The sequence below is a fragment of the Marmota flaviventris genome, chromosome 10 (assembly GCF_047511675.1).
Source record: "Marmota flaviventris isolate mMarFla1 chromosome 10, mMarFla1.hap1, whole genome shotgun sequence".
Taxonomy (NCBI): Eukaryota; Metazoa; Chordata; class Mammalia; order Rodentia; family Sciuridae; genus Marmota; species Marmota flaviventris.
Window position 1 is genome coordinate 15,762,799 of NC_092507.1, and position 26,064 is coordinate 15,788,862.

At 40.5% G+C, this 26,064-nt stretch overlaps 1 protein-coding gene across 2 annotated transcripts in view; it reads right to left on the bottom strand.

The window, feature by feature from the left end:
• The window catches only part of Usp48 (ubiquitin specific peptidase 48), a 67,273-nt gene that overhangs the window by 7,623 nt on the left and 33,586 nt on the right, over positions 1–26,064 (bottom strand). For both annotated transcript variants that reach the window (XM_027937112.3, XM_027937111.2), the window contains exons 13-24: positions 22,276–22,473; positions 20,620–20,734; positions 19,622–19,752; positions 16,580–16,651; positions 12,138–12,262; positions 11,850–11,972; positions 11,522–11,583; positions 11,155–11,265; positions 9,573–9,703; positions 9,129–9,235; positions 7,285–7,389; positions 2,558–2,713 (exon numbers count right to left, since the gene is read on the bottom strand). In XM_027937112.3, coding sequence (XP_027792913.2) covers positions 2,558–2,713; positions 7,285–7,389; positions 9,129–9,235; positions 9,573–9,703; positions 11,155–11,265; positions 11,522–11,583; positions 11,850–11,972; positions 12,138–12,262; positions 16,580–16,651; positions 19,622–19,752; positions 20,620–20,734; positions 22,276–22,473 — 1,436 coding nt within the window. The remainder of the gene's footprint in view (positions 1–2,557; positions 2,714–7,284; positions 7,390–9,128; positions 9,236–9,572; positions 9,704–11,154; positions 11,266–11,521; positions 11,584–11,849; positions 11,973–12,137; positions 12,263–16,579; positions 16,652–19,621; positions 19,753–20,619; positions 20,735–22,275; positions 22,474–26,064) is intronic.

The following is a 26,064-nucleotide window of genomic DNA, read 5'->3' on the forward strand; positions in this document are numbered from 1 at the left end:
GACAAGAATGTTTAATGCACTCAACAGTGAACCAGCACTGCCCCACTCCCAAGTAAGTATAGGATGAAACCTGGAGGCTTGACTGCTGGGCTATATCCCCAGCCCTTTTATTTTGTGAGACAGGGTCTTGCCAAGTTGCTAAGACTGCATTTGAACCTGAGATCTTCTTGCCTCAGACTCAAGAGCCACCAGGATTACACACGTGCCCCACTATGCCCAGCTAATGCTCCTCTTCTTTAACCAGAGGAAACCACTCGCTGAAGAATAAAATAAGAAAACATGGGGCTTGTGGTATATAGCTCAGTGGTGGAGCACAGGCCTAGCAAGCGTTTGGTCGGGGATTTGATCCCCAGGCCCACAAAAACAAAATAATGCAATAAAACACTGAGCACCTTCTCAGAAAGGGAAAAAATCATACTTCATTTAGTTTACAGTACAGACAGGTTGTGGGAAAATTAATAATTAGGTTAAATCAACTGTTTTTGGTGCATAGAACTTTTTTGTGTGTGAATATTTATTGCTTTGCTAGCAAAGGAGAAACAGGGGTTTTTTAAAGAGAGAATTCGAAGGTTCCGCTCCACGTGTTCTCTGTCTATGAATTGTAATTCACTTGTTAATTTGGGAGATAGTCATTAGAGGTTGTCATCATATTAGTTAACAGGATGAAGCACAGTATTCCCAAAGGAGAGTTCTATCGAACACTTAAAAATGAGGACTGTGGAAGTAGCTCAGTGCAGAGTCCCTGCTTAGCCGACTGAAGGCATTGGGTTCCGTTTGTAGTGTTGCAAGAAAACTAAATATAATTTAAAAAGGAATTACATCCTTTTTTTGGTACTGGGGATTAAACACAGGGGGCATTTAAGCAATCCCCTACATCCCAGGAAAGGTCTTAACAAATTGCTTAGGATCTCGTTAAGTTGCTGAGACAGGCTTTAAATTGCGACCCTCCTGCCTCAGCCTCCTGAGTTGCTGGGATCACGGGTGTGCGTCACTGTGCCCAACAAATCACATCCCACTGTTCTCTTTCAGTTCTGATTCACAGCGATCCTGGATGTAGAGAGGAAATCAAAAAGAGCCGCTGCAGAGGAAGCACCCAAGGAAAGCACGTCTGGGGTTTTAATCTCAATAGCTGATGCCTTCCACAGCTCATCAGACCAGGTACCATGCCCCTGCTCCCAGGAGAGATTATTTCTGTTGGCTTCTGATTTATTCTTCAAAAATAGCAGTCCACAATAAGAACAGCACAGGCTTCTAAAACGTCCTTATCCACAGGGGCCCTTTTTGTAATTGAAAGGTTCTGAATGTTCGAGGTTTACCGCTGACATCCAGAGAGCAGGCGAGGGAAATAAGCCTGCTCAGATGTGAAGGGCACAATCACAGAGTCAAGACCTCATGCCAACACGTTTATTTTCAGAGCCGTGGGTTCAACCAAGGGAAATACTGTTCAAGACAATCTGGAACACATAACACCCTCAAAGGAAGCCTGTACTTTTGCCTCAATTACAACGATAAATATCAGCAACAAGAAAAATGCATAACCAGTAAACTACGCCACATAAAAGTAACAGAGAGGGGAACTCAGTCAACGTTTTGAATATGAAGCAGCGACTGAAACAGATCGAGGCCCGATTTTTTTTTTTCACGGACATCTTGAATGCATCAGCTCCTTGTGCCTAGATTTTGTGATATATCACCAGAATGCTCCGGAAGAATACTTAGCACTGACGCCAAGTGGGAACGCTGTCACAGGCGCTTTCATAGAGCCTACACTGCCAGCAATGACCTTCAAGCCACGCAGGATGGAGGGGGAGATCTGAGTGAGCCTCTACCCACAATTTGAAAATACTACTGTATAAAGGTCAAGACTCTAGCAGGGGAGCGCTCCCCTGTAATCCCAGCGACTTGGGAAGCTAGGGAAGAAGTGTCACAAGTAAAGCAGCCTCAAGAACATAGTGAGATCCTGTCTCAAAATAAAAGCATAAAAATGGCTGAGGATGTGGCTCAGTGGTTCAGTGGCCCTGGGTTCAATCCCAGGTACCAAAAATAAAGGTGGGAAAAAAAGGAAAAAAAATCTAAAGATAACATAAAATTCTACCAAGTAGACTTTTCTGCCAAAAGTACTGATAAAAGAACTTCCAACTCATCCTAGCAAACAGGTTAGCCAGTGGATATCTTTTGTAACCCGTAAATGTCACAGATTTTGGTAACAGGCCAAATAAGACACATGACACTTTAAAGGGAATGAACAATTATCACTGTTGGAAAGCTACTCTGAGCTTGTTCAAGGTTTTAGTCTTTATTAAAAAAAAAAAATCACTCTCACCTTCATAGAAGGATTCTTCATTATTTTGAAAACTGAGTGTTTTGATTTGGGGACATTACTTTGAAATCAAAAAAGCCCTGCTCTCTCAATGGCTTAACACTATATAAGCAGAAAGGTGTTTAAAAGGTCAAATCGAAAGTAAACAGATACATGTATGAACGTAGGTATGAAGCAAGAATTCATAAAGGTCTCTTAAGTCCAGAGCACAGTTGAACAAATGTTAGATTTCCTCACCTGAATTTTCAATTCTTTTAATGTTTGATTAGCAGAAACGATTAGTGCTTTCTCGCCACGAACTTTTCTATGTCGCATGCTCCGCCGGATGACTTGCTTTTGATAGGCTATGTAATTCTGATGGGATATCTTCTGCCGCTTGGTTCCTCCATTACTCTACAATAGAATCCAAAACAAAGGAATTCCTGAACTTATCCACAATGTGGCCTTTGCTTATAAAGCTCTTAAGCAAACAAAAAAAATCTTTGGGCTTACTGGTCCCTTAACCATCCAAATAAATTCAGAATAATAAAGGAGCAGAAATTCCCAGAGTGGCTAGCTGTGGTGACACAGCCTGTAAACCCACTAACTCCAGAGACTGGGGCAGGAGGATCCCAAGCTTGAGCCAGTCGTGGCAACTTAGAGAGACCCTGTCTCAAAATAAAAAAGATAAAGGGCTGTGGACCTAGTTCAAAGGCAACACTGGGTTCAATTCCAATTGTCCTCCTCCCACCATGGAAACAGTTGAAACCAAATGTAATCAAATACTCAGACCCAACTACAAACTAAGAGTAACTGGAATGTAAGGCATAGGCAAAAGAGTTAAAAAAGAATAAGGAGGCCATCAGTCAAATCCAGAACATGGAACAATCTACAAGAAATCAAACTGGTCTGAAAGTCAATGTCAAAGAGGGCAGAAAGGGGACAGGGATGTACAGGGCAGCGATGATAACAGCCCATGGCGACACAAAACCATGCATACTGGGATTGCACAACTGGTTTAAAAAACAGACATATTCAGGTATGGGTATTATATAATTGGAGCATTTTGCTAATTTCCTTCTTATGAGCATATTACTAGTATTATATAGAACACCGTCATTACTTTTAGGATACGCAGGACTAAACATTTACAAGTGAAATATAGTGACAGCTTTGAATTACTTAAAGGTTCAGTGAGAAAGTACAGACATACATGGGGTTTAATGCAGACTCTAGTTACCGAAGGAAAAAAAAATAAGAGCCAAATGTCCTAGAAATCCACCCTCCGCCCTTGTGTCCCCAGTGCTGGGGATCAAACAAGGACACATACAAGCTGAGCAAGCACTGAGCTATACCCCAGGCATCCAAAATATGCTTATAAATGATCATCAAGAGGTTAATGGCCAGCATGGTGGTACACACCTGTAATCCCAGCCACAGGGGAGGCTGAGGCAAGAGGATTTAAGGCCAGCCTTAGCACCTTAGGGAGACTCTAAAGACAGACCCTGCCTGAAAATAAAATCCCCAGGGCTGGGGATGTGGCTCAGGAGTTAAGTACAGCTGGGTTCAATTCCCAGTCCCTACCAAAGGGGAAAAAAAAGAAGACAAAGAAGAAGAGGTTAACATGTGGCAAAGATTCTTCTATTAACCAGACTAGAGAATGAAAGCAGAATTTTTAAAAAATCCTTTTCTTTGGACTGATTTAGGAGGTCTGAATGGATCAACACCAAGGCCCTAACTAGGGTTGCCATAGTTTCCACTGTGTGATAACTGCAATAAGTAGGGCGGTCTCGGATCACTATGCACACAGCTGCCCCATGTCCATCACCAGGTTGATCAGGATACAGAGGAATAGCGTTCTGGAGCCGCACATCAGCAGGGCTCAGGAAGGCTTGGTTGCCTTTGCCCAGCACACAAACACAAATGAGTCAAAGATTCATTAAACAAGTGAACTTAGGGGGACGGGGGAGGTGTTTTGATACAGTACTTCTTCTCAATCTTAACTGCTGGAGGCGGGGGCGGGAGTGTCAAATTGAACCTGAATTCCACACTTGAGAATATAAGGAAAAATACCTACAACAATATATTATTTGACTTTAGAAGCACAAAACACAACCCCAAACCAAAGCCCTGAGCATTTTAAAAAACTGATGACATACTGGTTTAAATAGTCTAAAAGCTTCTGCTAGAATTATCTTCCTTTTAAAGCCATAGAATTTATATCCACCTTAACTGACAAAAGCCAGTAGTACCCTTGTTCCAGATTACCTAAGTGATAGTCAACACCAAGTGTATTATTAACCTACATTTCAGATAACATCAAAGGAACTGGGTTGATCAAGCTTAGAGAAGAAGGAAGGGGATTTGTTCAACTCCACTAAGGACAAACAGAAATGCATCATTTTTTATTGCAAGGATTTATGATGGCAATCGCAGAAGCTATCTGCAGATGGAAACACGCTAATACTTTTCAGGGACTATCCACTTTTTCCCAAACTAGGATGGTCAGACTTGAGATCCTTTTTGCGAACCAAAAACATTTAAACATTCTCCAGTATTACAACATCCAAACAAGGAGAAGGAAGACAGAAGAAAATTATAAAGTATAAAAAATAATTACAGCACAAAAAGCAACATTCCCCAACATTCTCTATCATATTTATAAATGAAAAATCTGTTGTTATCCACAACTGAGGAGAGCAATTCCATATCTAGTTTAAAAGCATTGCTGTGGTTATGACCACAATGAATAAAACTAGACATTCAAAAAAAATCAGCCTTTCAAAATCTAAATGACTTGAAATTGTAGTTTCTAAGTAACTCAGGCTGAAAAGTAAATCCTGAAATAACAGAAACTAAGAATAATAAGTATATGTATTGATCATACCTACTTTACCAGAGAATATATCAGTGAAAACAGACCATAAAAGATTGGAAAACAAAAGAGTTCCCACTGATTATTGAACCATACTACTAAGTGACAACAACTAGGCTAGTGAGAAACTGCCTAGCAAGAAGAGATGAAAGAGGACACAGTCCTGAATCACGACACACAGGTAGTCCTGGGTGCGTCCTGGGCTTTTTTTTAAAAAAAATCTATACTTATTTTTAACTTACAGGTGGATATTGGAATTCTGCACATTCCAATAAAGACAAAATATCATTCTTTTTTATTTTACGTGGTGCTGAGGATGAAACCCAGTGCCACATGCAAGCACTCTACCTCTGAGCCACAACCCCAGGCCCCAGGGCTCATTTTCAATATGTCAAGTAAAAAAAGCGAACAATCTGTTTGGAAATAAGTGACTTAGAAGATTGACTGTATATGGAGATGAAGACAAAAAGAAAGGGAGACAATAGGTTAGCAAACTCCTACCAAGAGAAATAACCACCAGCTGTGGTGGCCCCACCTGTAATCCCAGTGACTGAGGAGGCTGAGACAGGAAGCTCTCCAATTCAAGGAAGCAAGTTAGTGAGACCTGATCTCCAAATAAAAAATAAAAGGGGACGCTGGGGATGTGGCTCAAGTGGTAGCATGAGCGCCTGGCATGCATGCGGCCCGGGTTCGATCCTCAGCACCACATACACACACAGATGTTGTGTATGCCGAAAACTAAAAAATAAATATTAAAAAATTCTCTCTCATAAACAAACAAACAAACAAATAAATAAATAAATAAATGGCTAGGGTGTAGCTTGGTGTTCGAATGCTCCTGGGTTCAATCCCTAATACCAGAAAAGGAAAAGCCAAAGCCCAGAGTGGGCCTACTGCAGTATTTGTGTATATAATCTCAAGGAACAGAAGGCACACACATACATGTACAAAGATTTTAATAAGAACATCACCCATCATAGGAAAGTAGCCCCTTGAAACTAAAAACTTACATTGCTAGAAAAGCATGGATTTGGCTAGCACTTAAGTAAAGGACAGGCCAAAGTTGACAATTTCAAAATTCAAAATTTTGTATAAGAACTTTTAACATTAGAGCTGTCAGCAGGCACAGCTGTCCCTTCAGAGGTGGTTTAAGGTTAGTCTATGAGATTCCAATGAGCCGTGAAAATAAACTCTGACATGTCCTTTACACCCCTTGGGAAACTACAAGGAAAATTCACCTCTGGTAGGCTAAGGGCCAAGACTTGGTCAACAGGGAGGAAAAGGGAGGAGCAGTGGCCAATGAGCCCAGGTGTGTCTGCTCCATGACACACAGCAGATGGCTACTGTAATACTTCTCATGCTTCAGAGAATGCTATCCATAATTTGAATACCCCATTTCAGCTTTAAAGGTGTCTCGTTCTTTAAAAATGAAACTGGATAGAAATTTAAGGTAAAATATTTAAGAATATGCTGGGAACACAGCGGTCTGACCTGAAAACTGAAACCAAGCTACACATACACAACAGCCCTACACAGCCCTTAACAAATCCCTGGAATGTTCCTCAGCTTTCTCTGGGGAGAGGTAGGAAGTCTTAACAAAAAAACGTCAATCATGATGGAGAAGTTGCTCACAATGGCAAACAAGAGCATAATGTATCAGATGATCTGGTCATTAAACACCTCGATGAAGACAGGACAGTCCATTCTGCACACTCCATTGCTCACACTGTTGTTCCTTTTGTTCAATGGATCAGAATCTAAGTTAAATAAACACTTCATACGTGAATAACCAACAACTAAGCAACATACCACGATATGGGTCCTATTTTAAAATGTCTTCTTTTAGGGCTGAATACGTTGCATTACATTTCAGCCTTTCCCTTTCAATGGTTAGAACTGTATTAATTCTGGAAGAAGGTGTGGGCCACAGCTTCAATGGGAAATCAGGACAGCTGTAGCAAACCACCAAAATGAGAAAAAAGAAAGGATGGCGCGTGCGCGTGTTTGTGTGTGAGAACCAATGCCCCATACAGGGCAGAGATGTCAGGGCTTGGAGTGCTCTCCTGAGGTCAGTGGAATGTGTGTGATGAAAAGCAGCTCCAACACATACTTGATTAAAATCTGGATCTTTCTCTCCATCTGGTTTGGCCTCTTCCTTGTCCTCCTCTGTTTCAGAACTACTCACGTTCAGCTCCGGTGCGGCATCCTTCATCACCTGAATGTGTGAAGACCACAAAGAGAAGTGGGTCAGAGCTGAGGAAGCCACGCTGACCAGTGGCCACCTTTTTCAAGAGGATACAATTCTCATGGTGAGACAAGAGACACAAGAGTCGATCAAGAATCCTGTGCTGTTCTCTGTGCTTTTTAATATTAATTTTTTAACCCTATGACTTATTCTCCAATTTGACATGCTCACCGTGAGTTTCAGACATCTCTATAAAGCAGATATTACTATCAGCTTCTACAATGATGCTATTTTGCAGAAGATCAAAAACACTACATACCTTGCTAGATACTGATTGTCAAGCCTTTTCAAGCCCTGAAACTGAAGTGCCAGGAGCCCAAATTATCCTTAAGAACTGAGAAATGAGGGTGTTTGAAGTGCTCTTTGGCAGAACACTATCAGTGATAGCTACTAAGCCAAAACACGGAACATACGCTACAACGGATACTGTTTTACACTCAATTCCAAAGTACATATGTACTAAAAGTTGCAAAAAGTTTAAGGAACTTCTCGGGGAGGAAAAGTTGAGATATATACATTCATTAACTTCATTTTCTCAGCAACTTGGAAATGGAGGCCTTTGCTTGAACTTGTGAAGCAGTTCTAGTGCATAACTTATAAGTTACCCTTCTAAAACAAGTGCTAACTAGAATCAAATAATAGTATTCTAAGGTCTTCAATCCCCCAGTTCTGGAATTGAATTAATGAGAAGTCCAGAGATCCAGGTCAGGATTTACCCAAGGGCCATCCCTAATCATTACAACTAAAACGTTCTAGAATCCAATCTGCCCTTGCAGAGGAACACTTGAGCCTCTAAACTACCTTTTCTCAGTCCTCTTGCATCCTTAACAATTCCAAACACAATGGCCAGGGTGACTTTTAAAAACCATAAATCGGATCATACCATGATCTTGAATAAAACTCTCCAGTGACTGACATCTAAGAGTAAAATCCCAAATCCACAGCATATGGAAAACTCATACAGAAACCAGTCTGACATTCCTTATCATTGTCTGTCCTGGGAATAAACTTTAACTAGGGAACAGCAGAGAGTAATATGGTATCCACTAGCCCCTTGTGGCTACTTAAACTTAAATGAATTAAACTAAGAGTCCGGTTCCTCAACACAATATTCACATTTTGGGTGCTCCAAAGCTGCACAGGGCTATGGCCACTGTGTGCGCAGCTCACACTGAACCTTGCCCTCTGCCACCAGGCACTCTAGTGGACAGCACTCATCTAGGTACGATGGCGGTCGCTGTTCCTTGAGCACACCAGGCTCCATGCTTCAGCCCTCCTTTGCCTGGAACACCTGTTCGAAGCTGGTTCCTGGTGGTGACTGCCCCACACACAAGCAGCCCCTTCATTCCTGTCTCTCCCTTTAGAACAGGGAACCTCCGGTCCTCAGGCGTCTCTCTCCATCCTGCAAGATTTCCTCTCATAGGCTCACTGCTTCGTGAAGTCTTCAGGTGGATCTAGGAGTTCAGTCTTCACCTTCTCATTGGGCTTCTTTTTCATTGCATCGCAGCACCAAGACCTTTCCTGGCCCTCAGCTGATGCTTAGTAAATGCACGTCAGAATCACAACCAGCTAAAACCATATACAATTCCAATTTTAAGCATGATTCCAAACAGCACTGGTACTAAACTGGTATAGACCCAAACAATTCTCACTGTAAACACAAAGCAAGCGTGATCACGATGAGCCATGGCCACAGGGGGCACCAGTACCTTTTTATTGTCCACAACTTTGTGGACATAGATGGTGGCTTGAGTGTACTCACGCAGGTCCCTCTGCTGCTGGCACAGCAGGCCCTCCCTGCATTCTGGACAGAGTTCTAAAGAGAAGAAAAGCAGAAGTGGGTGAAGAGGCACCAGTCAAGGCCTGAAGACCCCAAACCATGTCTCTAAATGACCAGTTGCCCATTACTGACTATTAGTAATGATTTCCACTGAATTGTTCTATGCAAATGATGACAATAAGGAAATCTGTTTACTGTCCACAAATAATCAATCATACATAAGTTGTTACATGGTAGTCCCCATCTAGATAGTCCGAACCGCCTCAGGATCGTCATCATTTTTAGTAGAGAATAAATTATTGACGTAGTCTTTCCTTTCCCCTTAAAATATCAACATTTGACTATCAAAACCAAAAGGGATTTGAAAACTTACTAGGCTCAGAAATATACTGTTTCTCTGAAGGGTTTGCATCTCCCACTTCGATTCTTGTGATTTTAATTACATGATCCACAACAAAGAGCTTTTGAATCATTTGCCACTCGGTGGGCCATATGAGAGCTATACTGTGCAAAAAAACACAACATGCATTAAGACACAAGGAGAGTAAGAGAAACGACAGGATCGCTGGTCTCCTAAAATACAGTTATCCACACTATTACATAATGCAAAGAAACCAGGGAAAAGATATGAAGCAGGTTTTTTATACAAAATAGTTACAGCTTCAGTCAAAGTAAATGGTGGATATTACATGAATCAATATGGTTAAAAGAAAACACAAGCTGGATAAATATGATTTTTATAAAATGGCCTCAATACACAAGACATTGCTATCTGCATGTATTATTTGTTAAAAGAACATATTCTGAGGGCTTGATAAGGAACTTGCCTCACATGCCTGAGGCACTGAGTTTGACTCTCAGGACCACATTTAAAAAAAAAATAGATAAAATAAAGATATTGTGTGTCCATCTACAACTAAAGAAAGAAAGAAAAAGAAAAAAAAAAAAACAAAGAATGCATTCCAAAAGACAGTCCCCAAATTTAGGACAGTGATTACTAGAGAGGAAGGGCAGGAAGGAAAAGCAGGAATAGCAGGAAGTATGTGGTCCTTCAATTATATTTGCATTGTGTGCCCTTGACACTGACAGTAGCATGTATTTATCTGTTTTATTATTAGAGATATTTTCCTAAATGTCTGGCATTTACAATGACAGGAGCAGGAGGGAAGTGGGTAAGAACACAGAAGAAAACATACATTCACACTCTGTTCCTTTAAATAAATTTAAAGAGCAATAAACTCCAATCCAGCACGGTCCTCGGGGCCTGGGGAAAATGACTGACCGCAGGCCTTATCACGCTGGCACATGCTCTACCACGAGCTACAACCAAGCTCGGGAATATTTTATTGGCGTCTTTCAATTTGTTCTCCCATGGCTTTCTGGCAATGTTGGAGGCACACCACCTTCTCTAACACAGTTAATTAAAAATTATTTAATAAAATAAAATGGCAACACCCAAAATCTCAGATGAGTTCTTCTGGGGGGCACATGGGGAGTAGAATGAAATTTTTTGGTACGAAACACTAGAACTCCAGATGGCCAGCTCTGCAGCTCTGCTCAGCTGCTATAACCCCAGCCTTTCTCTGTTCTCTGAAGCTTGGCAGCTGCAGGAAAAACAACTGTAACCAAGACTATGTTGATTCTGATTCTGGAAAAGATGTCTGCTAGAGGCACATGCTGGTTACCAGCAGCTTGGCATGGAGTGGGGACAAGTCTGGTCAATAAGACAGGCGAGGAAGGGGTACAGGGCACACAACAGCCCAGGTAACCTCGGCCTTGTGGGAATAGTCTGTCCGTCTCTTCAAAGACAAGTGTTCACTCTATAGAACATCCAAAATACTGTAATTTAGTGAACTAGATTCTTAAAATAGACTGCTTATACTGAATGAGATGTTTCTAGAACATATTTTTTAAATCATTAGAAATAGACAATCAAAAGAAGGAAAGAAACTCACAGTTTAGAATCTTCTTTGGTCATAGAAGAAAATGTAAACATGAGTCCCCCATGGGGACATAGAAGGGCACTGTTCCCAACTGATGACACAGGGCTGCATCTGGTAGGCTTTCTATTCAGAAGAGACAAAGATGATAAATACCTCATGAACATAAGATTTCTTAAAGAATAATTATTTAAAACTAAGAGATATATGTAAAAGGGTAATTAGTAATTCAATATTTCTTGAGATTATTTAACTTAAAAGAAAATTTTCAGTGTATGCTACTAAAAATAACCAAGAATGGTACTACAAACATAAACCATGAATGCTTAAAAAAAACACGAGTCAGCTCCAAGAAAGAAAATAGGAAATTTCTGGTTTCTACCTAACAAATTTCCGCCATTCTTCTACAAAGAACTGGGACACAATATAGAGGACATCCGTATCCTAGAACACACACACACAAAAAAAAACAATCACAAAAAGAACACATTAATTCACCCCAATTTCACAAAAACCCCTCAAAGAACAATGTGGGTTTTTTTATTCAAACTCTACAGTAAAATGGAAATAGCCCCTGCCCAGCAGCAGCATGGGAGAGCCCGGACGGGGCCTTGCACAAGGGGCAGGGAGCGCAGCTCCGGGCAGCTGTGAGACGCACTGGGTCCTGGCAAAGGCCTCAGCAAGGCTTCTGTGTGAGGCATGTGTTATACCTCTGGCCAGTTACTGAGACATGGTCGGTTTTTGTCCTGGAAGAGATTCGGAAGAGAAGTCTTTTGCTCGTTGGCAATCATCTTATGTAAGGCTTCGTTTTCTTCACCTTCTCTTTCTAAAATCTGAAAGAGAATGAAGCAATCAACTGTCTCTGCTGACAGCCCTGGCAGGCCTCCTCTGCTCACCCACTGGAGCACACCCCACTTCCCCGGGGACAGGGTGGGGGGCACGGGGCGGGGCAGCGGGGGCGGCAGGCCGCTCCTCCGTGTCAGTGGAGAGCACAGTACCTTGCACTGGGAGCAGCACTCTCTGTAACTTGGAAACTCAGGAGCCTTTGGAAAGTACTGTTGCAGTTTGCTCCAAGCCTCTTTAGAAACAAGTCTTCTTTCATTTTCTGATATGCACAACTCCCCTGATGTTTAAAACAACAACAACAAAGATAAAAAAATGTATTTTTCATTTCTTAAATCTCAGAAAATCTGTTTCCTAATTCCTCGAACTTTAGAGAAATCCATATGTCCTATTTCTTATTTGCAAATATCTGATTCATTTTGGGTACTGGCACACCTACATGCAACAAAAAACAAACAAAAACCCTCTAGATTTTTTATTTCACTTTAATTTTCAAAGAGCTACCCCTGACTCCAATTTTAAATCCTCATTCTAGGTTTGTGGTTGGAGAATCAAGAGACAGAAAACAAGTAAATAAGGCAAGAATCATACATTTTAAAACCTTTCTCCCTGCCATTAAGGCAGCAATAAAAGGGGGTTGGGCGGGGCAGGGACAACAGAGCCCTGACATTCACAGAACTTCATCTACACAACACTTAAAGGTCTGCACACTGTTCCCTGGAGACTTCATCGACTACCATTTGATAGTTACTGAAATCATCTTGCATTGAAATGATGGTTGTCACGGTTGGGCAGGCCTCACAGAACTATGGTCTAAGTTACCAATTCAAGCAAGCAATCTACTGATCACTCTGAAACCATCTCCAGTCTGGCTCTAATTTGCTATTTGCAACTTATTTTCAAGACCATTGCAACTTTCCAAAATCCCATGAGACAACAAGAATGACACCAGTCATGGACACCTGCATTTTCTCAGATCTCTGGAGTGCCAAGGTCCTAGCAACCTGAAACCCTAGCAGACCCTCCTCCTACCCCTTCATTGGATACATTTAGCTTTTCAGGGACTTTCTCTCTAATTGTGGTGATGTTTTCCATTCTTTCAGCGGTTCCCAAGAGACAAATTAGTGAACCACACTTCTCTTCAGGCACATGTAAGTTTCCCAAAGCATTTTTCTCTGTGCCTGTTGGCAAGGTACCTATACATGCATTAAGAGTAATAAAGCCAGTGAGTTTCTAAACACCTAATGCGTACCATGCAATATCCAGAGGGATGATCAGAAATGTGACCATACCATAGTCCAACCGCACAGGTCCATCTCAACCACACCCCATAATCCTAACACCTCAAAACTCAACTTCTCTACTTCTAGCCCTCATCTCTTACTGTGCTTTGAATAATCCCAAGAGAAGATGGTTGTTTTCATAAATTCATTAGGAGATAAATGAGATTATAATGTATTTTTATAAATCTTTCTGAGAAGGTTGTTCATTTTAACTTCTTGAATTAAAATCACTTACTCCAAAATGCCTTATTCTCAAGTATCATTAAGGAATTTGTTTTTTTAAAAAAATGTGTACAGGGCTGGGGATGTGGCTCAAGCGGTAGCGCGCTCGCCTGGCATGCGTGCGGCAAGGGTTGGATCCTCAGCACCGCATACAAAGATGTTGTGTCCGCCGAAAACTAAAAAATATTAAAATTCTCTCTCTCAAAAAAAAAAAAAAAGTGTACATCCCTTGTAGTGACATACAACACAGTCCAAAAAAAAAAAAAAAGATCAAGGTAGACTTGTACAACTTGATTCAGAAAGAACTTCAAGGTTCCCTTTTCCTTTTTATTAAACAAAAAAAAAAAAAAAAGAGAACACTTGCCTGGCAAGCCTAAGGTCCTGGGATTAAGCCCAGCACCAGCCCCCCGGACACCCCCTCCAAGCCCCCAAAAGGACTCTTTCTTTGAAATTTTGTGGTATAGTCTTATCTGATTCAAAAAAGAAACAATAGCGCGCGCACACACACACATTTTAACGTATGAATCAGCACAGGGCTGGTGTGTAGCTCTGAGGCAGTGCACTTGCCTAGCACATGCGTTGCTCATAGGAATTGAAAAAACAATCCTTATTTCTGAAATTATTATCTTATTTATTTATTTTTATGCAGTGCTAGTGATTCAAAAGTTTGTGTTAATTTTTATTTGGGGGGTTGGTGGTTACCGGGGATTGAACCCTGGAGCGCTTTACGACTGAGCTACATCCTAAGTCTTTTTTATATTGTTGTTAATTATTATTTAAAAATGAGACAAGGTCTCCTTAGCTATTAGGGCCTCACTAAGATGATGAGGCTGACCTTGAACTTGTGATCCTCCTGCCTCAGATTCCTGAGTCACTGGAATTATATAAGTGTGAGCCACTGTGCCTGGCCAAAAAGTATTTTAATAAGTCATTTGCTGTAGTCTAAATGGTAATAAATAAAAAAATCACTCTACTTAGCCATGTTTCTAAATTTAACTTTATGTATATATTTACACATATACATATATATTCACACACACACACACACACACACACACATATTCTTTTTTAAAGGGTAGGATTTATTCAAATGTGAAGGACAGAAACAGAATTCTTGCAGAGACAAGAGGGGACCCAATAGTCTGCTGCCCTCTCATTTAACCTACTGATTGTATGTGTACAACTTCACCACAATTTTTCCATGTAATATACAAATTTTTAGACTAGTAGCCTGCAATAAAAAACATTTAAGTAACATTTCAAGAAAATGCCTACCTAACTCCAACCTTTAAATACTACCTCTCAATAAGATAAAACTAGTCATGAGGGATGCAAACATAACTGCATATTCTAATACTCAAAGGCTTCTGGAAAAAATATAAATAGACTTTAAAATGAGATTAGATTCTGGATAAACAGCCTCCCACCCCATAAAATCTAGTTCATACCATAATAACACTGGCAAAGAACATCCAAAGAGGAATGAAAAAGCCCCCAAACAAGAAGTAAACAACTTTGAAGCAAATGAGGTATAATAAACAAGGCAGGTAGGAGGCTCCTCCCTCCAGAGCGCAGGGGAATGAATATCCATGGATTGACCACACCTGCCACACTCAAACAAAAAAGAAACAAAACCTAACAAACTGATCGCAAGAATCTCCAAGACACTGATGCGTGAGGGTCTGTGGGCGGGACCCAGGGCCTTGTGCGTGCTACATGCACCCACTGAGGGCATCCCCAGCCTAAAGCCAGGTTTCAAAACCATGTTTATCTTCAGTGCCTCCTGAAACATCATTCAAGAGGTTTTCTTAAATATAGCAAACTACAACAATGAATGAAGAGAACAGAAGTAACAAAAATTTTTAAGGTTAAAAAAGATGGATGAGACTTTAAAAAATAATAATTTTAAGTCAGCAAAATTGGGAAGCGTTCAGACCCACTGTAGTGCATGACCATCTGCCCCAACCCAGAAGGCAAGGGCATGTAAAACTGGAGGGGTTAAAAAACAAAAGTCAGAAAATGGATTAAGTCTATTCAATTCTGGGAGCTATCCCTTGGAAATATCAGATGGCCAAGTATGGCACTGCCTAGCGCCGCCGAGCTCCAGGGGAAGCTCAAGACAGGAGCAGAGCAGGGGCGCTGAGGGGCAGACACTATGCAGGGGGCACCTGAGCTCACTGGGCGCTGCCTCACTTTCTGGCCATACTGCAGACCCTGACATGACAAGAGGAGGGAAGGGAGGGGAGGACGAGGAGAAAGTGGCAGGTTGTTCTGCTGTGGCTAGCGTAGTTGGGCAGCACGAAGCCTGAAATGTGCCACAGCTCTCGACGCCCTCCCAGGCTCTGAGGTGGGCAACACTGACGTGGAAGCACCACTGTAAAAAAGTCTGTCTCTTTTTGGCTCTCCCTTCCCGTACTATCTACCCATGCTGCCACCACTCAAGCCACCTCCTCTGCACAGCTGTGCTCCTACTGTAGCCTAATGTGAAAAGGACAAATAGGGAGACAAGGTGGACCAATGAGAAGGACTTGAGCCTGGGGATCCAGAGAGTCCCCATTACCACTCCAGAATGACCCCCACCTAGTTATGTGGGCCACAAATAAAAATAAAAATGTCGCTCACCTAGAAAGCTAAGGTTTAGTGAGGCAATCCAAGTGCCGGGGCTGGGGCTCAGCGGCAGAACACTTGCCTCGCATGTGTGAGGCACTGGATTCAATCCTCAGCATAACATAAAAAATAAAATAAGTGAAATAAAGGCATTGTGTCTATCAAATTGGATGAAGGTGCAGACATGGTAAACAGTCTTCCTACCAAACTCAGAAGTTTTTAACATCACTAGGTGTCAAGAATCTGCTCCCTAGGGTTTCCTCTAAATACAGGTGAAACCGGAGATTATATTTTATGCAAGGTTAAGAAAAAACATGAAGGACTTACAAGCCAGGCAGGAGAACAGAATGTTAATGTTGAGCATGGTTCAGATCCAGTACACTACTGCACTGGACCTGGTACCTAGAACAGGTTGGGGACATCACGAAGACATTTACAATTGGCTAAGGTCAAACTTATAACAGTCTAACATGCTTCCAGCTTACCATGTGGACACAAAATGTCTTCATTAAAATTTAATTCCTCCTCCTCTTCTTTTCTTTCTTCCTTTGATTCATCTAATCAAAAGAAATACAGGTAACTGCTCTCACAGCTGGACTTAAAAGTTCACAGCAGCAGACACGCTATTCCGCACAATTTGGAACAAAGAGAACTTTAAATGATTTTGAAAATTAGACTCAAGTAATTCCTACACAGTTCTGTTCAAAAGTATTATATTTCTCTCCCTTAAAAGGAATGAAAAATACGTCAATGACAGTTAGCTTTTTAATGATTTAGGTTATGCAAAAAAATGTGCCTTCCAATGTGAAAAATAATTTACATATCCTATTAATTCTAGTTAAAGTCTGCAGAATATTGGGCTACATACCAAGTTAGTCATCTTCATGACATGTCATTTTCACCTACCTACTCTTTTATGGATTGAACAGAAAGCTCCAAACGCAAACAAAATAAAAACTTTACATCAAACATACTATAAAAATTCTGCTTGCTTTTCCTGTTAACATTTCTCTTCCAATATCTGATTTTCCTGCTTTACCTACACACTAAAGCATTACCAATTAATAGTTATTGTATCTAAAAAGAACAAATCTTAAATATAAATATTTTTTAAAAATAGTCCTTGATGAAATCTGTATTTCTAAAGCAGACTCAGAATAAATTTTATAGTTGTATACATTGGGACCATGAATAAAGAAATCTTGAGTATTGGAGATCACAATAAAATACTCTTTATACATGCAAAGACCACTTGCTAACCAACAAACACCTCTAATGTGGTTATGGGTGTAGTAGTGTGGTAGAATGATTGCCTATCATGCATGGCCCTGGATTTGATCCAATCACTGCACAAAAGCAAAGGAAATAAACAACAACAACAACAAAAAAAAACGGGGCTGGGGTTGTGGCTCAGTGGTAGAGTGCCCGCCTAGCATGCACAAGGCACTGGGTTCGATCCTCAGCACCACATAAATGTAAAATAAAGATATTGTATCCACCTAAAACTTAAGAATAAATATTTAAAAAAAAAAAAAACTCAAGCAGAACCAGGCAGAGTCCTCTGTAGGAGATAAGGCAAAGGAATCGTAACTTTGAGGTCAGTATGGGCAACTTAGTGAGACCCTATCTCAAAATAAAATACTTAAAAAGGGCTGGGGATGTGGCTCAGTGGTCCTGGGTTCAATGCTTGGGGTATGGGGTGGGGTGCTAGGGCTGCAGTTAAGTGGTGGAACACCCCTGGGTCCCATCCATAGTATTACAAAACAAAACAAACCACACACCCCCTGGGGGGGGGCACACAGAGAAGAGAGGTTGGGAGGAGGGAGAAGGAAAGGGAGGGAGACAGGCAAACAAAACATGTGACCAGATAACTGTTGTCACACACAAATATGAGTAACTAACTTTTCCCCCTGAGAAAATAGTCAATCTCAATAATTTTTTAAAAACATAAATCTCAACACTTCTAAGTCAGTTTCTTATGTCAGACTTATAAAAATTAATGTGACTGCTATATTGCATTGAAAAAAGGATACAGAAACAAAATCTTAATATGCTTTATGAAGGAGACTCATTAACATGTACCAATGTGTCAGAATGTAGCAATTTTCTTTTCTTTCTTTCCTTCATTTTTTAAATATTTATTTAGTTGTAGATGAACACACAGTATCTTTATTTATTTTTATGTGGTGCTGAGGATTGAACCCAGTGCTTCACACATGCGAGGGAAGAGCTTGACCACTGAGCTACAGCCCAACCCCTTCCTTTTCTTTTTTGATTGAACCCAGGGCCCTATGCATGCTAAGCAATCACTCTACCAACTGAACTACATTCCTAGCCCACTAGGTAGCAATTTTCTAATCCAATAATTTCTTGGATTTGATCTCAGAAATAACCTGAAAATGTGACAAAAATATAGGTATAAGAATACACTACTTCTGATCTTCACATACTAATTATAAAAAGCTGAAACAGAGTTGGGTAAATAAATATAATACATTCACTCCATGAAATTCAACCAATATATTTTTTAAAAACTACATTATTGTGACAGGGAGAGGTGCATAGGTGTGCTTGTGACAGGGAGAGGTGCACAGGTGTGCCTGTAAGAACTGTTATTAAAAGCTACTATTTAGCAGGGTGCAGTGGAGCACGCCTGTAATCCCAGAGGCTCAGGGGGCTGAGAAGGGAGGATCATGAATTCAAAGCCAGGCTCACCAATGTCAAGGCACTAAGCAACTCAGTGAGACCCTCTCTCTAAATAAAATACAAGATAGGTAGGGGTGGGGATGTGGCTCAATGGTGGTAGTCCTCACCACCATTACCACAAAAACCCCTCTATTTACAGTGACTGTGTTCTTGTGTACTAAGTGCTTATTATAAAATAAAATTTAATGATTTTATTTGCACAATTTCGTATTTGAAAACATTTTCAGATTTCTCAAGTGTCTCTGAAGAACTTACAAGCAAACAGCTATTTGAAAGCTGCTCTCTCCCCCAGTGGAAAGCGCACAAGTTCACATGCATTTTCTTGACCAGGGCAACCCATGAGTGTGGCACCTAAACCAGAAACTAAAATGCACTGAACTGATAAAGCCTTTGCAATATGCAACAGACTCCCTAGAGCTGGGTCAATGTCAAGCATAACTGGTCATAAATGAATTCCACATGGAAAGGAGTCTGCTGAATTTCAAAAGTTTATATATCTCTTATTTATCTGAGCACTGTGGAACACAACTTTAATCCCAGTGACTGGGAAGGCTAAGAAAGGAGGATTGCAAGTTTAAGGCCAGCCTTGGCAACGTAATTGAGACTGTGTAAAAAGACTGTGGGATATAGCTCAATGGAAAAGGTCCCAGGGTTCAACTCCCAGTTCCTACCAAGAACAAACTTTTTATTTGCCCTTGCCTCTTTCTGAGATATTTAGATTGAATTAAATAAAAAAAAAGTCTTCAAATTACATAGATGGGTATTAAACCAACTTTACCATAAACAGACATGTTTAATTTCACAATGAGCTCCCGCGGTACCTTTACTGAAGGTGCTGCCGTTCACTTTCCCGTTGCTTTGGTCTGCTTCACCATCTGGCTCGTCTAGTTGCTCGAGTGCTAGCTGGCGCCAACTCCTCAAGGAGGATTTCCCCACCCAAAATCCATCAGTGCTGTGGAACATAGTGAATGTTAGAATCATCCTAATGTTCTCCTCCATTCTGGGTCTGAGAAGGCCGCCCCAAAAAGAATCCCATTCAAAATCAGCTGCGGTGCAGTTTTCCTTAACCCACTTCCTCCTTTTGACCAACTCAGGCCTCACTACACGGACCTGCAGGTATCCAACAGCTTGTTTCCATCCTATCCTACTTCTCCTACCTCCTATTTACATTTATACTAATTGAGCCAATAACATAGGCACATTCTTTACTTGGTTCTACTCCTATTCACACAGCTGTGCATTCCACCTGCCGCACAGAACTCCACTGCGCCTGCACCACAGCACATCACTCAGCAGGCTGTTTGTGAAATGACCCAAGATAGTCAACTATATTAATCTTCATTGGAGAGAAATTAATTTACTTCTCAATTATCAAAATTCCATCCATTAATGATGTCCCTGAGCACAAAGGTGCCCTATAGGTGGGGCCCAGCATACTCCAATGTGCTGACCTTCTCTGATGAGATGCCCCACTGGGCTCCAGTGATTGCCATCCTACTTCAGCCTCCCACAGGGGTCCTCAATACCAGCCACTTCACAGGCTTCACAGAAGAAGGGGACTGAGCAGCCCCCACCCCATCAGGGCTTCAGAGCCACATTCTGCTCCTTCCTCCCCAGTGGATGGAAGCCGCAAAGAGCGGCTGACTTGACACTCATGTTGTCACTAGGCCACTAATAACTGCACAACTTAACTTTTGATCTAGTTTTGCCATCTACTTCAACCTTCTTTTGAAAACCCAAACATTTTTTTTTAAATAAGATGCTTCGTTATTACTTCTAGATTTTCAGTTTACCATGATCAATGTGCTGTGCAACGTACCCCTTTACTGTTGCTTTTAGAAGATTATTAACAGTTTTGTAATCTTCATTTAGCTGGTTCTTCAGGCGTAATACACGACAGCGCTCAACTACACATTCCTTACACAGGGCTTTCACTGCAAGCGAGAAAGAGTGAAAAGAAACTCTTCATTCACACATGCTTCCTTAGGAAAAGGCTATAGACACTTCATAAACAGGGGGATTCTAAACTGTGACAAACTTTGGCAATATAGCACACGGGTATGTATCTTAAATTACTTTGGTGATTTAGGTTTCAAGACAGCAACTGTTACCTATATGAAGAGACAAAATGTTTTAGTTTGCTCTAGTTACTTAAAAACAAAGTATAATACATTACAAGGTTTAGATGCAAATTTGATGATAATCAAATAATTAAGGCTGAGGGAAGTCATTACATCTGACAACTATAAACAGAAGGACCTTTGTATAGAGGTGATCCTCTAAGCAGAGAATACTAAAAGAAACAGGGCCTGACTAAAATATGCAAAACTTCAAGGAATCATATGAAATGTGATTCTATGGAAAGACTTTTCCATTGCTCTTTGTTCCTTTGAACAGCTTATTAATTTCACCAGATTTAGAATGGAAATTTAGAAAGCAAAACTCCAGGTGTGTATATAAGGACAGAAGTCTGTAGTTAAATGTCAGTTAGGAGTAACTTATAGCCAGGCACAGTGGCGCACACCTATAATCCCAGCAGCTCAGGAGACTGAGGCAGGAAGATCATGAGTTCAAAGCCAGCCTCAGCAAAAGCAAGGCACTAAGCAACTCAGTGAGACTGTCTCTAAGTAAAATCCAGAAAAGGTTGAGTTTTCAATTCAATTCCCAGCACCGCCCCCCAAAAAGGAAAGAAAGTTGTACACAATCAGAAAACAGCATTTACTTCAGAAAGAGGGAGACTGCTGTGCCTCCTTTATAATCTACAGAGGGACCAGTGTTGCCAGTTCTTCACTGAAAATAAAATGTTTCAAGGAAAGTAAGCAGAACCAAGAGGTCACAGACACCTGGCTACACAGAGCTCCACCATTCAAGGTAAAACCAAGCAGCTGCTACTCGTAAACTAAGTAACAACCAGCAGCGTAGATGGTTACCTGAGTACCACTCCACAGCCTGTCAGAAATCCCCTAGAGCCTGGGGGGACTGGGATATAGAATCGACCAAAATTTCAAATACTTTGAAGAGAATAATGGAAACCCACAAACTACCACAAGGCAGTTTTCTCTAAAGGGTCCGATTTTATTTACTTGGTACAGTGGGGGTCGGAGGGGGCATCATATAAACTTCCTCTAATAACACTGCTAAACATCTACTTTATTTCACAAATCCTTCTTCCAAATTATAGGAACACTTGGTCTAACTGTGTCAAATCACCAGACCCCAATTCATGAGGCCCACATGCACTCTTTCTTTTTTTCTATACCAGGGATTGAACCAGTCAGGGGCGACTGACCACTAAGTCACATCCCCAGCCTGTTTTTATTTTTGCTAAGTCACTTAAGGCCTCACAACCTTGCTGAGGTTGACTTTGAACTTGCAATTCTCCTGTCTCAGCCTCCTTAGCCATTTGGATTATAGGCGTGCACCTCGGTGCCTGGCCCACGTGAACTGTGGATGCTGAAAAGAAATCTGGAGTTACCAGTTAGTCTTGGGCCTCCTCCGTATCTACTGTAGAAAATGTCAGCCGCATACTCAGATATTCTCTTCATAATTGAAATTTTGTCAGGGTGAAGCTTGTCGTGGGAACACAGGCAAGCGTGATTATCAATAGGCTTGGTGGGTGTCGACTCATCCAGCCACTTCTGAAGCCATTCCAGGGAGACAAACTCATAGGGCTCTGAGGAAGAAAGCAACAGAAAGACACTATGTATTTTTACAGTGTTTGTACTAAAAGATATAGTCACTTTCCTCAAAAGACAATGCACTGTCCAAAGTTAGCAAAATCAGTAGGATCATTGCTCGGAGTGGTCTAAGGAGCAAGGCGAAGCCCCAATTAATCATCTCCTCTGCTTTAGGGGCCAGTGTGAGAGTCTGCACAGCGCCCTATGAGATCGGCTGGTATTATTAACCCCATTCTACAAGACGCATCCACACAGAGAAGTGTCTTGCTTCGTAGCACAGCAGAGCTTTGATCAGGATACCCTCGTGTGGAAACTACAAGTCATGCTCCACACTGGCTCATAAATTACACAACTTCATCCCTTACTAGGTTTATTTCATCAATTACTTTTATAAACACTTTTCACGAATGCGTGATATACATTTGAAAATTAAAAAAGAAACAAGACTGAGCTCCAAGTTACCATTATCGTCCTCCTCAGTTACAACCACATTTTACAAGCCTATTTCAACTACTGGACTTTTCTGCATCCAAAATAATATTGGTGTCAATTAAAAAAAGTTATATCCCCCTTCAAAATTGATGTCATGATCCACTCATCTCATTATTATTTCAAGAAAGTAACATTTTCAACAAGCTCCAGGGTAAAGTACACTGGAAGTGAATTATGATCAATTTTTCAGTTGCAAAAATTTAAAACCAAACATCTCAAAACGAATTTGAATTTGGAGAAAGGGAATCCCAGCATTCCCTAAAAGTCAAAATTAAAAATAAAGGGACAGCTTTTGATTACTTACAAAGGTCTCCAGTGAGTCCCAGCATAAAACATAGAAGAAAACATACAGAGGTTGAATTCACGTGTTTGTATTAGATGCTACTTTTGGTACGATTTGAGGGACATATGCTTCAATACAAAGCTATTTTGACCAACTTTACACTTCTAAGAGTTATATGTCTAGAAAACTAACTTCCACTGTAGACTTGTCAGTCTTTACAAAAACAAAATGTGGAACTGTCAGATCTCTGAGCTAAAACTGGACATCATCAAGGAGCTTTCAACTGGGAGGCTCTAAGATAGGCACTGGAGGAAGAGCACAGGACCTCCTGTTGGGACCAAAGTCTAATCCAAGTTCTGCCAATGAGAAACTGAACTTGAGCAAGTCACTTAAACTCTATGCTTCAGGTCTTTTATTTGTAAAATGAAGGTAATAATACCTGCCTTCTACCTACCTCATAGGGATGTTGTTGAGTGTAAAAGATAAGATATATGAAGCATTTTGAGCTTTTTGGAAGGAAAGAGATATAGAAAAGTTAATTATGCATTCACACAACATATAAACCAGGAGACCTTAAGATGTGGTACAGGTCACATAGTTCTGGCATCTTATAACATGGTAAGATCAATTATTTTCTAAATACCTCCAATTTTTTATTTGTCATTTATGCAGTTTAACCTGCAAGGACAGAGCACACTGGGTATATCTCAAGAATGTAAAGATAAATGAGCACTAAGAGGGAAATAAAAGGCTCAGTATCTATAATCTTGCCCCAGGTATATCACATAGATTAAAATTATGAGTCATCTGAAGACTCTCAAAGAAGGGTAAATCAGATTATGATACAGAGCAACTATACAAGAAAATTTACTAGATGTTCTGGTCTACCCAAGCTAGAGAGAGTGAAGAGAGGGCAATGTCTACTTTGCCAACTAAAGAATAAAACCATCAGAAACTACTCATTATAAGGAAAAGAAATATAGGAAAATTCAAGTGTATGTAATTCCTTTCCCAGGAGGTATCTGCTGGAATCCAGGCCCAGGATGACCCTAAACATCTTTGAGTCAAAAAGGCAGGTACTTTTAACATCTTCCAATCCCCCGTTAGAGACCTATTGAAAACTTCCGAACAAAGCTTATTGTTCTAGATTTTAAATAGGTCAATATAAGATACAAAGTTTTAGAAAAAGTATGCATGGTTTTATAGTAAGAACAGAAGAGAGCAGAAACTGTGATCTAACACCACACTGATTATTAACTCAGCCATTTTCCAGATTTCATTTTAGTGTGCTGGGGGACCCATGAAAGAAGAGTGGCTGAGTTCACAAGGTCTTTCCATTTTTAATTTATTTTTAAGAACTGTATGGATCTCTCCAAGAGTGTCCCTGAGAACAGGGGTACAGCACAAGGCTTATTTAAATAAGACAGACTTTGTGGCAAAATTATTATACTACAAATGTTTCTCTCCCTAAAAAAAAAGACTCAGTAGCAAAGCTCTCAAAGGTGGCCCCTAGTATTTTTCATTCAGTCAACTGCTAAAGTATTGCCTTCCAAAGGCATGCAGCCAACTCCCAGGAAGGAGTCAACTCTCATGGTCAAGGTGAGGATACCAGACTGTATGTCATCTCAGTGCTTGAACCAGGAGAGCAACTGTTAAAACATTTACTGAAGGGAAATAAAACAAAACAAAACAAAAACCTCTCTGAACCAAAGTTAAAAAAAAAAATTTTTTTTTTTGAATGCAACAAATTTTCTTTTGGAAAGATACAAGCCTAGAACAATCACAGTATCAAAGATATTTGAACAGTCACAGTACCAAAAATATTTGAAACACTTTACCTAGAAATAATTTAAGTATGTTTCAAACTAAATAATTAAATAACAAGAGCCAAAGGGTTCATATCCTCAGAGATATTAGGATAACTGGCCCTTTAAAAAATATGTTCACAAAGATTTAGAAAATGCATAATAAAGACTTTGGCAGCACAAAACCATGGTCATTGACTTTTGAGATTTTTACATCATTTTAAGGACAACGTAACTTCCCACAATGCAAATTATTACTAATGGACAAAAAATATATATATAAACCTTGTAGTTGATAAAAGTGTAGATAACATGGAGAAATACTCTAAAAACATAAGCACAGGTTCTTATACACTAACTAAAACAGCCATGGGAAGCACAGTGATAATTTGACATATAACATCTTTGGACCGTATAGTTTATAGAGTGGTTCACAATATTGACAGCATTTCTTTCTTTCTTTCTTTCTTTCTTTTTTCTTTGTTTAGTGCTGGAATCGAACTCAGGGCCTCTTGCAAGCCAGGCAAGCAGTCTACCACTGAGCTACACCCCCAGCCCTCACAACAGCATGTCACTTTAGATCCAGGAAGTCTTTTTCTCTTGTGCAGAATTCAGGAAACTGTGAATCAAGTTCAGAAAACAGATTTCTAGGTCCCAACTCCTTTGAACAAGGCGGATAAATTTAGAGGTGTGAATCATGGGTTCGTTTCCAAATAATTTCCTGTTGAATTATCAGTCCAATTCTTTAGGATAATCCCAACCCTCGAACAGCGTTCAAGTAACAGGTTACAAAGAAGGGTCAGAATCAAATGAAGAAGCAGTTTGAAAAGAACTTTTAAGAACTTTTTTTTTAAGGTGCTGGGGATTGAACCCAGGGGCTTGCGCATGCTAGGCAAGAGCTCTTCCACTGAGCTAAACCCTAGCCCCTAGAAAGATTTTTAAAAAGCTATTGTTAAGGCAATTTGTAATCATCTTTGTTTAAAGATGTAACTGTAATTGAAAAATTA